Genomic DNA, 15,339 nt, shown 5'->3' with positions numbered 1-15,339 from the left:
TCGCTTTCAAGCACATATGACATCCAAGTGCCCTAGAACAAAGTGCAAGTAGAAATTGAGATAGGGCGCTGGCAATGCTGGGGGTGCGGGGGTGGGGTGGTGGACAGTCTGGGGCCTGCAGGGGAACCTGGAGCAGCAGGAAGAGGTCCATGAGAAAAGGCAAGGCCAGCATGCGCCACAAAGCCAGGGACGACAACATCCATTTAAATTCTCAGGGCTCATCACCCAGTGGGCTGTGGTAGAGAGAGTTGCCTGTCACTCAGTCCCCAAATGCACAGTCTCCTCTGTGTGGCTGGCATTTCCTGACACCACACTTGCTATGTGCCTGTGTCCTTCTGAGGTTCCACCGACATCAATAGAAATGCCCAGCCACACCCAGCACTGTTTGGCAGCCACTGCAGTGTCCTCGTATTTCAGGAGAGGAAACTGAGGCACAGAGGTTGAAGAATGCACTCAATATCCCACACTGGTGATGCAAACCCGGGTAACTGGACTCCACTCTCCAAGCCACCAGTCCTGGGATCTGGGGCGAGTTGCTCCCCTGTAAGCTTCAGTTGATCTGACTGTAAATTGGGAATCTGGGCTCAATAAGCAACAGGCTTAACCAAAATCCCAACCAAACTCATTGCCATTGAGTGGATGACGGCTCCTAACTGCCCTGTGTGAGTTTCCCTGCGAGACTGCAACTCTTTCCGGGTCCGCGTGGCTGCACAATGATGCAGGCCTCCCCACAGCGTTACCTTGCAGGTGGCAAGTCCGTCGGCGGGCAGGAGAGCTGCAGGGCGCAGGCGCTGTAAGATTGCCAGTCCGCCCTCCATAAAGCAGTGGTTCCAAGCTACAAATACAGGTCCCTGGGCTTGGTTCGCTCCCTGAGTTGCGGACCTGAAGGAGTCTGGGCGCAGTACATTCTGCCCGGGTTCCCAGGTGTGGATGCTGCAGGTCTGTGGGCCGCGCTTTGGCGATACTGCTCTCAATGCTTGCTAACGCTACCTGGGGGCTTCCCAACGGCGGTTAGGTCTTGGGGACAGCAGACAGGACTCATTAGCGAGCATCCAAATACAAAAATAAAGACATAAACCTTGGAAAAACATCCGGTGTGTGTCTTCTAATGACTGATTCCTTAACTTGCATGGTGGCACTGTTGTCACCTACAGCAGCTCCTCTATCAGACAACACGAGTGTTTCTGTTCATTTTTCTCTCCTAAACTGTGCACCGAGGAGCCCTCCTGGTGCACTGGGTGATGCTTTGGGCTGCTAACTGCGAGGTCAGCGGTTCAAACCCGACCGTCGCTTTTCAGGCGAAATGAGGCTGTTTGGTTCTGCAAAGATGTATAGCCTTGGAAACACTATGGAGCGTACTTGCCCATTCCATAGGGCTGCTACAGGGTCACTACTGAGTCAGAATCAAATAACTTCGTGGGAAAATGTCTGCCTATGGATGGTTTGTTTGGGGGACCAAATTCCTTTGCTTTATTTTTTTCACATTGAGCAGAAAACACTTGCTCAAATCCTCCAACTTCAAACTCTCTATTTCAACACTGATTTTGTAAATTCCCTACTAAATGAAGATGAGGGTGATTTTTAAATCCACAAGTACCCAGCCAATAACACCAAACAAAAAAATTAAAAGCCAAAACAACCCCACTGCCATCTAGCTGATTCTGAATCACCGCGGTCCTACATAGGGTCTCTGAGACAGCAGATCCCCTCTATAAACACTTTTTTATTGTGAATTAGGTGAAGGTTGAGAGAGCAGGTCATACTGACTCACTATGAGTCAACTTATCCCCTACAGTCTCTTTGACGTGTCATCTTGCATCCCCCCTCTGCCCTGGGCTTCCTGTTCCCATCCTCCTCCTTTCCTAAGGAGCCAGCAGCTCTTTATGGGAGCTGACAGCTTCCTCTGTCTCTCGGGTGCGGCTGGGGGGCTTGAACCACTGTCCTGGCGGTTAGCAGGCCAGAGCACAGCACCACTGGGGCTCCCTCCTGGCTCAGGAAGCGGGTCCGGTTCTGGTGTGCAGTTGGTGTGGCGGAGAGTGACAGACAACCCAGCCAACAGAGCCGGAATGGCAGCCTGCTTTGAAGTGGAAATCTCGGGCAGTTTTTGCTCAGTGACAATATCCCAGCAGGGCTTGGGGCGAGCCTGAGGGCGGCCTGGCTCACAGCCTTGGGGTCAGAGGAAGGAGACAGGGGCAAATGGGCGTCTCCAAGGGGAGTGAGTGTCGTGCCAGGGCCCAGAGAAGGGAAAGAGTATTCTTTATACTTGTGTCCAGGTCCAGGGTTGGCGACCTTCGGAGACAGAAGAGCCAATGCTGTCCCTCACAACAATTAAAAAATTATTTGAGAGCCCTAAGTATATTTTTACAAACAAATGAAATCACCATTATTTGAATAATATCCTTCGAAACTTTTCCGTTTTACTTTAGAGCCCCATGCGCGTGCTGAGAGCAGCCTGTAGTTTGCAGGCCCTGGTCTAGAGGGAAGCCCTAAAAGGAAAGTCCTCAGGAGCTTGTTGCAGGAACCCTGATGGGGTAGAGGTTATGCATTGTGCTGTGGTCTGGATGGTCAGTAGTTCGAAACCCACGGGGTGTGGGCAGGGGGTTGCTACGGGTCAGCATTGACTCAATGGCAGTGAGTTTGGGTGGTTTTTTTGTTTTGTTTTTGAGAGACAGCGCTAAATAGATTTCCAAATTCATCCACAGGACTGTTCTTCCCCTCTTCCTCCCCGGTGGACCGGATAGAACCTGCGGCCTCCCTCTGCCCTGTGTCCCCTGAGTAAGTCACTCCTAACACACCAATCTCTCATTAGGAAAATGTGGGTCCCAAGCTCGGGTCCCAAGCTGTGTCTTCTAGGCAAGTGTCCCTGGAGGCCATTGTCCAGGGCCATCTGGCTAACTGCTCTCCACCCTCAGGCCCCCTTTGCTCGTGACAGTGAGCCTGCCCCCCTGCCTGACACAGTACTCTTGGGGGAACAGGTGCTGAAGCAGACAGTGGTTCTAACACGGCCGTGTCCACTTAGAATTGGAACAACATTCAGTCTGGGTGTAAAGTCAAACCACGTGAAGAGCATTTAAATGGATGTAAAAGGAACACAAGGTGGAACGCATTGAATGGCAGGCAACGGTCCTCCCGAAGGCACAGGAGCACATGACAGCATGCTACGTATACACGGAATGAACCGCCACGATTAAAGGCTGCCACCCGAGCATCTGCACACGAGAGCACTATTGGCTACAAATCAACGTCGGTTTCCTGGATCCCTGTTCCGTTCTGGGCAGGTCTAAACTGTATTTATAACCAGACAGCCTCCACTGAGCTTGTTCGGATGGACAAGACATCTACTGGTTGGCTTGCTTGTTGTTCAAATGAACCATATGGAACTTAAGAGGTCTTGATCCTGGGAAGTGTCAGTGTCAATCCTCTTATCTCTTTATCAAGGGAGCTGGACTTGAAAAGAAAGGACCAGAGAGATCACAGGAACTGTCCGGCGCCATGGTGGAATGCACAGGTTCACACCACAGTGGGTACTGGGTGGGGCTCTGCTACAGGGCAGCTGTCGGCAAACTGGAGAACTGACAGACCTTGCAGAGATCTGTCCTGCGTGCTGCTCCCTGTGGGGCCATTTGAGTGCTTACATACATGTCACCTGGGAGAAGAGCCTTTATCTGGAGTCAAAGGCTTGATTGAAGGCGAATAAATGAGGTGCCCAGAAAGAAACTAGAGCCTTGAGGCTTGAAATCTTGATGGGCGCCCTGTTTCTTTGTTCGGGAAGGTTCCCCTGAGCGGGCCGTGGTGATATTCGTGATGAGGGCGCTTGGGCATGTGGGTGGAGGTAAGGCTTGGCTGGGTGGCTCTGGCTGGGTGCTCAGTGTAATGGCCCTGGCTCGCTAATGACCCATGACTCCGTACACACTGTGATAATCCAAAACGTGCCCCTCCCCGCCCCTCCCTTTCTAAACACCGCAGGTGGAGGTGGGGCTCATCCATTCGAGGGCCAGAGTGAGCAGGTCTGGGACCCGGGAAGCAAATGAAGGGTTTAGTTTGGCAGTAACGGGGAATGAGACACCAGAACTCTCTTCCTACAGGCTGTCGGGCTTTTTAAAAAGCTCTCTGCTCCTTATGAACGAAGACAGGACTGAGCTGACGGGTAGCCTGTCCTCTCAGAGGGGTCTGTGGTGGTGTCGTCCTGAAACGCTGGGTGCGGGAGAGCTAACCTGAGGTTGAGTAGAGTGTGGGGGCACCTGCAGGCAGTAACACTGCTGCTCGCAGAGAGGAGAGACTGCGGAGCAATTAGAACACGCTTGCTGGAGCGGGGCGGCTCAGTAGGAATCTCCAGCTCCAGAAGGTGTGGAGAACAGAGCTGCCCGGTTCGGAGCTCTAGGGCAGGGCACACCTGTGGGCAGGGGCCCGGAGTCCCCCGAAAGAAGACCTTGCCTGCAGTCATCCTGGGAGAGGTTAATTTTATGAACAACACAAACAACATGGCTCCAACAGGGTCACGGGCTCCGGATGGAGCAGCTGAGTGGGTCACCTGGAAGAACCTGGAGGAGCCCTGTGAGTGATCTCTACAGTGGCCCCCGACTGCTGATGGCAGCCCCTCTAGGTGGTTACACATGCTTCTCTGGTTTATTAATCCTACTTCCTGAAACGTCCGCAGTGGACTCAGAAGTCACTGTCTCTGGCCATCTATCCTGCAGGGCGCTTGGGAAAGGCCCCTGCTGAACTTGGGGATGGGCCCCGTCCACTCCTGGAAGTCTCAGCAGCAGAAGCAAGGAGCAGGTTGATGAGGAGGCAAGGAGAGGGGACAGGGGGCCATTCAGTCACCTAGGAGTTCGGGGAAACTAGGCAGCGGGGGGGTGGCACATCAGTGTCATTGCAATTAGGGCGTGGATGGAAATATGACCTTGTTTAATATTACAATGTGTCCTAGCCAGGATCAGCTCAGGCAAGAGGGTCAGAACCAGTCCCTCTCCCTGCAGCCCTCCCCTGACAGACCTACTTCTCCCCACTTGTCCCCCCTGAACACAAGTGACTTCTCTGTGACTGTTCCACCGGGCAGCTGAGTGGGAGAACATCTCACTGGACAAAGCATGGTTTTCTCTCCCTCACGAGGCCTTGCCTAGTGTCACAGTGACATAATCTGGTGTCAGCTTGTGGAGGGGTGGAGTTTAGCCTGTCAATCAGGTTGAAGCTTGATGATCTCATTTGGAGGCTCTAAGGAGATAAATAGCTCGCTGGAGGTGGGACACACTCACTCCCTGGGAGACATTCCTGTTGACAAGTCACATGGAGCTATGCTGATGGAGCCAGAGTCTTGGAGCTGGAGGAGCCACATGGAAAGCCCTGCCAGCACTGAGATGCTTCCACTGCCACTGGATCCACAAGACTTTCCCTCCATTGGCCTGTGATCGTCCTGCACTCAGTGTCACTGAATGTGTTGTGTGAGTCAGAAGAGGAATTTACAGACTGGTATCAAACATATGGGCTAATATCAGACTTATGGACTTGATTTAGACTGGGCTGGACTGTTTTCTTAATAATTACTCTTCGACATAAAGCTCTTTCCTATACACATATGAGTGTCTATGAATTTGTTTCTCTAGTCCACCCAGACTAACACACTCACGTAAGTAGCTCGTGGGATGTTCTTTACACTCTGATTGACAGGCTAAACCCTCCCATTTCCTGCCTCTGATTTCTAGTTCCCTCTCCTTCTCCATGACCTCAGGACTATCAGACCTGAGGGTCTGTGGGAGAGGGACGCTAAGACACAGCAATAAGAACAACCCCTTGAGAGGAAGCCCAGAATGGACAAGTTGGAGATGGATAACACCAATCTTGGTGAGTCCCAACCTATTCCCATCTCGCCAGGTGTCAAGTGTGATGTTGTCCTGTGGGCCTAAGCAATAATGGACTCTGGAGTCTAGGGTGGCTGTGCTAGCTGTCAGTGACCCTCAAGGGCATGTGGATGGCAAAGTGGCTCTAGAGATGTTCCTTAGCTGAGCTTGTCCATGGCTCTGGGTGGTGCAGGAATCAGTGTGGTGGAGACACTCACACCTTGCATTTCTATGGGATGGCACCAGTTCTGGCTGGCGCAAACTAGTTGTGAATGATTTAAACTAGATGAAAGGGGTTCTTTCTGGGTCCAAACAGGCGTGCTCTGACTCAAAGTGGTAATGATAGACTTGAACTGGTTTATACTGTGTTAGTCTGGCACGGACTGGTTCAGGCAAGCCATATTAGATTTTATCCAATGGTTCATTTGGCTTGGACCAAGCCAGTTCCATCGAGTTTGCAGAGGACCGACCGGTTTAAACAGTCATGAGGCCCAGTTTGGACCGGCTCTGGAGAGGTGAGTGTCTACATCACTGAACTTCAGCTGTGACTGAGTCACCTTTCTAATTCAGAGGCAGAGACCTGAAACGAAAGTCTACCGAAAGTCTTCCTCTTTTCATCCAGTTTTCCGTTTACGATACATGTTTAAGGATGTGTCTAAACAGCCATGCTTAAGGTCATTTTCAAGGACAACTGTGATAGGTATGTAGACAGTAAACCCCGCCAAAGCCAGAACCTGTGTCAGGCAGGAAACCTGCCCGTGAGGGAAGATGCAGTTTCCACTGAAATGAGCGGCCTACTCCCTAGAGACTGGATCCTGACAGTAAGGGGAGGCTGTCAAGGTTGGACTCAATGCAGTTCCGGCTCTCCCAGGCGGCACTGCAAACACAGGCTCCAGCACACGCCCCAGCGCCTCCCGGTGTGAAACATGGTCCACAGCGTGGCCTTGGTGCTGCGCCTCTGAACTCCGGACCAGGCCTGTGAGGTGTGGGATGATCCCTGTGGCCCACAGTCCCACCGTCCCGCCCCAGCACACGGCGCCCTCTCACCTTGATCCTGCTCACTGCTTCCTGGGCCTGCATCATGCGCACATTTTTGGAAGGGGTTTTGTCGGAGAGTAGCTGGGTGGAGCCAAGGTAATTGGCAGCAAAGATGATCCCATCGATCAGGTCTTCGGGGTCACACGGTCCGGGAACTGGAACACACAGAGGCAGCCCCATGAGTGAAGTCCCCATGAGGGAGTTCTGGAAATCCCCCCCCTCCCCCCACCTGCTGCTCTCCACCCACCTACATGGGCGAGGGGTCCTGGCGGGTACGTTTTCAAAGAGTAAAGCATTCCTTCCCCAACAGTGTTCGGGACGATGCCCAAACCCGGATCACTGCCATTTAGTCCATCCCAGCTCAGAGGAGTGCCCCATGGGGCAGGGCAGGACCGCCCCTGTGAGTTTCCCGAGCAGAAAGCCCTGTCTTGCTCCTGAGGAGAGCTGGTGGTTTCAAACTGCTGACCTTGTGGTTGGTAGCCCAACATGTAACCACTGCACCACCAGGGCTCCTGTTAGAGATGATGGGAATGTTTCCATGTAAAACGGAGCATACAGGGAAAGGATGCGGTTTCTTCTCTTTTGTGGGTGGGCTGGGGGAGACGCAGTTCCTTCTGTGAGTCTGTGAGCTCTCTGGGGCAGGGACCGGATCCTGCTCAGCTTTGACTTTGTTTTGTCTAGTTGGGGTCTGCCACTCCGTCGAAAACCAACCAACCAACCCCCGAAACAAAAAACAACCCCCAAACTAAATGCACTGCCATCAAGTTGTTCCCAACTCCCAGGGGCCCTGCAGGGCAGAGCAGAACTGCCCCATGCGTTCCGAGACGGTGAATCTTCACGGGAGTAGAAGCGGCTGTGCCTGATGATGGTCACAGAAGGCTTATGAATGTGAATGAACTACTGAAATGTGTGATGTGTGATTTGTATAGCTGTGAATATGTTAAAATGAAAATTAATTTTTAAAATCTCTATGGGAGAAGAACACTTCATCTTTCTCCTCTGAGCAGCCAGTGGCTTCAAACTGCTGACCTTGTGGTTGGCATCCCCACGCATAACCACTGCACCATGTCTGCTGGATGAGAGGCTGGGTGAATGGAAGGTTGATTAATTAGGAAGGCAACTTTTGGGATAGTTAGCCAAGCATGTTAACACCACCCAGGGACTCCCCATTTCCTACATGACCAGAAAGACATGTTTTACAAGTCAATACAGCAGGACCTCTGCTTTGGAATGACTGGACTCCTCTCGTGGTCTCTAGTTCTGATTCTGCAGAACAGACAGTCCCTCGGACCCTGGTCCCATCGGATCCATCTTGCTAAATTATAAAAACCATACCTTCCCACCCTGATCCCACACTCAGATCAATTCCAAGAAAATAGATATTCTCTGTTCTCATTGACCTGCATTCTTAATGAAACCTTTTGCTTTTGTATTTAGGAGAGGGGCATCTGATTCTAATGAAAATCACCTATAAACCCTAGTCTAACTTAAAGCTTGTCTGGGCTGGTGTGTCACTTTACAACAGGTTTGGGAACACCGTTGAATCTGCAATTAGAAACCTATGTATTTTCTCGGATGTGAACGCCATGTTTGGGGGAGACCATTAGATAAATTTTTAGCCCACTCATCAAACCTTAGGGTCTTAAATTAGATCACTTGAAACAGAAATAATTTGTTTTTTCCTCTGGGAAGTTAATCTGGAGTGATTTATATTTTTTATCCTAAAAAAATCAAGCTCATTTTGAGCTTGAGCAGCTGTTGCCCATGATAGAGCATTTCTCGGAGTGCTGAGTTGGAATCATCGACCCGTTTTCCTGCAAGGAAGGTGGTGGATAAAACAAAGACATGGGCAGCGCATTAGCAAGGGTTCACAGAGCATCGCTGTGGTGGAGGGTGAAATGGGACCCGCCACTTGCCTTACTCTTGGTCTCTATGAGCACGTCTTCGGGATAAAACGCCCCGCGTGATACCCAGCCAACCGGGTCCCCACGGTGTGCCAGGGACTTGCATTCTCATCGGCAACATGCTCCTGCCACGAGGCTTTCTGAGCTGTAGGTCGTTACTACACAGGGCCTTAATTGTACAGCCAGGAAACACTCTCCTAACTCAAACGACACCGAGACAGGCCATGCTTTAGCACACGTCCAAGTTGACCAGGGTTTTCCTATCAAGTACTCAGGGTGGATTTCCAAAGCCAACGAAGCTAAGCGGAAACTAATTCTCCTTCTGTTTTTGTTTTTTCTTTGCTAACGAGGTATTGAGAAGCATGATGTCTCCCTGGGAAAGCCTTTTTCCAAAACGTCCCATCTTTTCATTTTTAAGTAAATAATGTCTGCAAAAGGAAACAAAGAAGAACCACTTCACCCACCAAAACCAGTAAACTCCCTGCCATCGAGTTGATGCCGACTCTTAGTGACCCTGTAGGACAGCCCAAGGCTGCCCTGTGGGCTTCTGAGACTGTTAGCGGGAACAGAAAGCCCTGGTTTTGAACTGCTGACCTTGCAGATTGCAGCCCAAAGCATAAGCAGTAGGTCACGGTCACCAGGGTTCCGCTTTACCCACAGACCTCCGATATTCTGTCTGAGTCTCTGGTTGAGCAACAGCAGCCCCCTGCAGGCTGGTCCCGGATTGGTGCTACTGGTTCACTGGTGCGGTGGCCAGCTCGAGGGCTGGGGGTCCTGGGTCTCCCAGCAATGCCTCGGTGGGGAGGGTGGGGGATCCCCTTCAAGTGGGCCAGGAGGGGCGCTATGGGCGCAGTCCTCCTCTGATGGATGTGGGCTCACCAGAAGTCAGTGTGGACAGCACAGGGCCTGGCTTCCCTGCTAACATCCCCTTTTCACCACCAGTCAGCAGTCAGCGTGGGGTGAAGAGACATTTAAAAGACACCTAGCTAATATTTAAATAGCTGTGTAAATGCCAAGATGCCAGACAACAGAGAGACTCACGCTGACCAAAGTACAAGCTGAAAATGTGTTTGGATGCTAGGCTTCTTTCAGGGAAACTGAGGGGCAAAAAGACCTCACTGATGTGCACCCAGAAAATCAACAACTCAAACTTCCCAAATTTATCCTAGGGTGGGCACTAGGACATTAAACTTAATTTTTTTATATTGGTCATAAGTTGAAGAAGACTTCATTCTGACTCTCGCAGCCTGTTTTCCCTGCTAGTGGTGCGTGTGGGGGGTTCTGGGGTGGGCAAGCACACAAGCTGCACCCTACTTTCCTGCTAACGCCGAGCTGGGGCTCTCCAGGCAGAGAAGACATGGAGAAGAATGACGTCTCTCCACTCTCGAGAGCACCCCAAGGTGGCCTGCCTCATGGATGGCAGAGCTTCACTGAGTGATACAGAGCAGTTGCAGGCTCTTCAAGGACATGGCCTGGCACAGTGGGCAACAATGGGCGAAGACTGTTGAAGATGGCACCGGACTGGCTAGGAACGTCTCACTGAGGTCTGCACCCAACACCATCAAACACTCAGGAAAGAAACCTGAGAAATCAGATACCCCCCCACCCTTCCCCGAGTGTGTCTTGGGTCCTGGGCCTCACCTCATTCTGCACCTCATTCCCGGGTCTAGCCCTCGCCAACGTTCACCTTCACCGTCTCAATGCCAGACCTGTCCTTGGACTGATGCCTGGGCATCCTTTGGCCTCCGGGAAAGGCTCTTTTCAGGAACTGGCAAACCACTCCATGCCCCCAAAGCACCTACTGTGCTCCTTGGCAGCACATCAGTGCCACCTCTAGCCATAGGGTGGCACTGAGTGAATGAAAAACAGGCGACTCACTTGGAGGGCGGGTACTCCCTGAGCGGTGGGTGTAACTGGGGCCCAGCCCACCAGACCTTTTGGCTGAGTGCCCTTGTGCAGTGGGCAACCTGTGCAACCATGTATGCAGGCCCCGTGTGGCATCTTGACGACAGAACGAATTCTGGACTCAGATCAACTACTAGTTCACAGCCCAGCCCTTGGGCAAGTTTCTCACCACTTTCCCAAATGCTTCAGCTTTCTCCTCCGTAAGACAGAGATAATAATAACATCCACTTCGTAGGATTGATGTGAGGATTCCACAAAGCATCACATGGAAAGTAACCAGAACTGTACTTGGACCCCGGGGAGCAAGGAGAGCCATCCCCGATTCACCATGGGGTTCCCTTCCCAAAGACACGTCTGATGCAGCCGAATTACCTCATTTCCCGCCCCCCTGCAGTTTTCATTACTATTGCATTTTATTAGTTGTAACTTCATACATCTGATTTCTATTTGTCTTTGGGGACTGGGAGTGTTACAGATGAACTTACAGCGATGATGACCTCAGCTAACGGCGTTTCCCAGTGTGGAACGTACAACAAACAATCAAAAGGACAGCCTGCTTGTGGTCCACAGAGGCAACATGCATCTAAACCGGGGCCTCGCTGGGCTCCAGCCAGGTGGCGGGTACCAGTTCATCCAGGCAACAGAGAAGGGGATTTTGTAGAAGGGCTTTCTCCTAAAAGGGATGCCAGCTTCTCCCTTAAGGCTTGGTCCCACGTGACTTTTCCTTGATGGGTAAGCGGAGGGTGCTGCACTACAAGTATGGAGACTGGGGTTTCCAGCCCAATGTGACCATGACCCAGGTCCTGTGTCAACACAAGGGGCAACGGCAGGTAGGGGAATCCTCGGAGAGGCTCAGGCCTATCACACTTTTAGCTTAAGATCCTAACGCTGTTGAGACGGTAAGTGTTGACGGTGAGTGAGTAAGTGACTTGGTGGGCATTCTCCCCCACTGCCGTCTGGCAGCCTGGTGCTGCAAACACCCCACATGTAAAAGGTTCACGAGTGACTCAGTGCTCAATATTGTCTTCACAGCTCTTACCTTCAACGTAGGTTGGGAAGGATGCCAAGCTTTTTCTTGACTGTAATTAAGACAAAGAGGTTTCAAAGAGGGCAGAGGGTGATAAAATATGCATTAACACAACTGCTCATGCAACAAATGAAAATAAATGCACTGCTACTGGCAGCTATTAACCAGATAGTGACCATTTGGGTTGAGGAAAGCAAGAGGTGGGTAAATATCTGCATTTGCTATTAAAGACTACTCAACGCCCACGGGCGTTCATTCAGATCGTAGATAATCAGAACATCCCACAACCCACAACCAGAGATGTGTCTGTCGGCTCAAAAATGGTCCCATCAACCCAAATCTATAATCAACGATAACAACAAAAGGGCATAATTTGTATCCTTACGCATCTCCATTTCCCAGTGAAGAACACTGCAGAAGCATCAAGAACATCAACAATATGGCTGTACATAGGAATTAGGAACCTCCTTGGGGACACGAGTAAATCAGATGCGGGTTTTTCCTTCCCAGCATTGATCTCTCGCTGTGCTAAAAACATTTGTGAGATTTAAAAAATCTCTTCCTGAATGATTTTAGTTAAAAAATTCCATTACATAACTCATTCTTGTGAATTCCCTTAACATAAGGGCACAGCCAACAAACAAGAAAAGGGAAATCACAGTTTTGTTTTGAACGTTAAGTCCCACCACCCGAGCAAAGGCCAGCTTATTGGGTGTGCTGAGAATCTCTTAGGCCCAAACAGGATAGTATTCTAAACACGTGTTCTCAGAGGACCCACACTTACTCCTCGGCTCCTTTCGCTACCAAACGTGCCAGCGCTAACTGTGAGGGGGCTGAGCGTGGGCACGTCATTGCTTCACTAGTAATAGGGGTGTAGCTGGCATGTCTGGGGCAGGGCACTGAGTATTTGGGGTGGGAGGAAAACTAATGCTAAAGAGGAGAACTCACAAGATGGGCAAAAGCTAGTATCAAAGAGCTCACACAAGGGTTATTTCCAGAAATCCCAACGATGTCCAATGGTGAGACATCAGGTGGTTATTTTCACACATCCCTTAGCGGCCAGGGCCCTGTGAGGCACAGCCACTCAATAGGATGGCCTGAAGTGATGCAATGTTGGGGTGCCTGCTGGGCTGGCAGAGTGATGGCGCCTGGAGCTGCCATGAGAAGCAATTCCCCATCGCTGCACCTTCTACAGTGCGACTTCACTTGGGAAGATGGGAGTGGCCATGAGACAATCAATCAGTCCATACTCACACCACAATAAAACAACAAACAGTAATGTTCAACAAGGTGTGAAGAATCGGTGACACTGAGATAGCTAACCCACTTCGAATAATGGCCAGAATTTAACTCTAACTGCACCATATCCTGAACAGGGTGAGCCATCGCGCAAGAGGCACTGGAGTGTGCTCAGTGGGACAGAGAGACCCTTCAATCCAAAGGAAGTGGGGTTTTTTTTGCCTTGGAAAGGGTCAGCTGTTAAGAAACTGTCGTGGGGCACATGCTCTGTGATGGAAACAACTCAAAGCCAACAGGGGTAGACACTGATTCTACTTCCCCTTTGGACAATTGAGAAGACGGGTTCAGCTGATGGTCAATAGCCAAGTATGCTCCTTCTGATGAGTGTGAACATGAACACAGGAATGACTTCATGCGGTGCAGATAGATGTCAGCTTCCTCATAAAGGACATGAGGTTTAAACTTGTCAACCACCCCCCCCCTTACCCTACTACTACCCTGGTAACTAGGAATTTAGTATACTCAGTTGCCTAATCCTAATGGCTTGGCCTCTCGATATATCCAAGATGACAATTTAGAATTTCTTAGGCCATTAGGAAGCTTTTCTGAATGCTACTCTCCAGAACCGTGTCCAGATTATAGCAAAAGCTGTCAAAAGGAAAGAAAAGAAAAGAAAAAAAAAGATAACTTGCATCTATGACTCTCAAAGAGTCTATCTGATTTAGATCCACAATGGAAGGGATTTGGTAAATTTACTGATTCTCTATACACAAGTTTATGACTGGCTTTCTGTAATCTCTAGGGTAGTAAGAATTTTTTTTTATAAAGAGGCTTTTTGGAAATGAAAGCATCTCTAATTATTGCATACAAAAAGAAGATTTTCATCATTATTTCCCAGGATATGCAGAAGCATGTGCCAAGTCTTGTAGGAACTGAGACACTAACAAATTTGCCTTGCGTATTCTATCTGGTGCATCATCAAATGCAGAATATTCAGCGGTCTGACAAGGCTTTTGTTTGCTCACATGTGGACTGAGATGAACATTGATCAAGCCCTTCATATTCAAGAATTAATAAGTAAAGTCACAGTCTAGATGACCAAAGGCCAACACCTTGGGGATTTTCCAGGTGGGTGGGTTGGGGGGACATCCCACAATGATATGCACAACGCAAAGCCTGAGGGTCTGATGATTGTAATACAATCGACCCTGGATGGGTGGATGGTGGCACTGCAAATCGCTTCCATCCTGGGAGCAGCAGGTCCTGATAGCTAAGAGCACGGGCCACGGGAACTGTGGATTCAAATCCCGCTGGACCACGTTGGAGATCTACCTCAGCTGAGTTCCACAGCATCTCAGCTTCTTCCAGTAACAAATGCGGTTGATTCGACCTACCTCCAAGCATGGTTCCAAGGACTCTATGAGGCACGAGCTGGCATTTGCTTAGTCCTAGGGCTGGATCACCAAGTGTGCTTGGGAAATGGTCACTCTCACTACTGTCACTCGCCCTGGGGCTGTCCTTCTTTCCCTCCCGGTGTTGGTTTTCACCCACTGTGAGAAGGTGTGGAGCAAAGGCTGGAGGTGCTGAGGTCCGCAGAAACAGGGCCCTGCCACTCCTCAGTCTAGTGGCCCAGGTCTGAGGATCCTGGCCAAGGGAGGACAAAGCCTGTTTCAAATCTAAATTCACATTGTGGCGATTGTTTCCAGAGAGGGTCTCTCAATGCTTGCTTGGTTTTATATAACCATATCAATAATAACAATAATAAAAGCACATACTTCTCCTCTTACTCAATACTTCATGGCAAATGTATGTGGCCAGTGACACTAAAAGGAGGTGTCTCAGCTCAGTGGTCCTTCCAGAAGTGATCCACCGCAAGGTTAAGATGCTTCCTTCTGCTGCCTTTCACATACTAACGAGGAGCAAAAGGGGGGACAGGGAGCTGGTCCTTGGTGCTGCAGTGAACTCTTGAGCACATCTCCTCAGTGCTGCCTCGCAGTATCTTCGCTAGAGCGGACGGGCTCGACACGGTATGGCGGGTAAGGCACAGATTAGGAAGTAGGGGTGAATGGCAGGTCGAAGGAGAGCACAGCCACTTCCAGAATCCATTCCAACTCTTATCAGCCCTTGATGGGCTTTCTGGGGCTACAAATCTTCACCAGAGCAAGCAGCTCCTCTTTCGCCCATGAAGCAGCTAGTGGATTTGAAGCCGTGGCCACTTGTTACTCCACAGCTCCACCGGGGTGACAGGTAGCTGGGTGTCAGGGACACCTGGTGCTGCCGAGGCTGTAGGCTCCCTTTGTGGAAGGACACTTGCTCTTTTCCAGCCCAGCACCCTAAGAAGCAAGCAGCATAGCCGCATTTCACCCTTCTCTGCTGGAGGAAGCTCGGC

At 50.5% G+C, this 15,339-nt stretch overlaps 1 protein-coding gene across 2 annotated transcripts in view; it reads right to left on the bottom strand.

Moving 5' to 3' along the window:
• Positions 1-15,339, bottom strand: part of APBA1 (amyloid beta precursor protein binding family A member 1) — a 265,113-nt gene that overhangs the window by 23,217 nt on the left and 226,557 nt on the right. For both annotated transcript variants that reach the window (XM_075560557.1, XM_075560558.1), the window contains exons 4-5: positions 11,724-11,763; positions 6,885-7,030 (exon numbers count right to left, since the gene is read on the bottom strand). In XM_075560557.1, coding sequence (XP_075416672.1) covers positions 6,885-7,030; positions 11,724-11,763 — 186 coding nt within the window. The remainder of the gene's footprint in view (positions 1-6,884; positions 7,031-11,723; positions 11,764-15,339) is intronic.

This window comes from Tenrec ecaudatus, chromosome 10 (assembly GCF_050624435.1).
Source record: "Tenrec ecaudatus isolate mTenEca1 chromosome 10, mTenEca1.hap1, whole genome shotgun sequence".
Lineage (NCBI taxonomy): Eukaryota > Metazoa > Chordata > Mammalia > Afrosoricida > Tenrecidae > Tenrec > Tenrec ecaudatus.
This window is presented reverse-complemented; position numbering and strand designations above follow the sequence as displayed.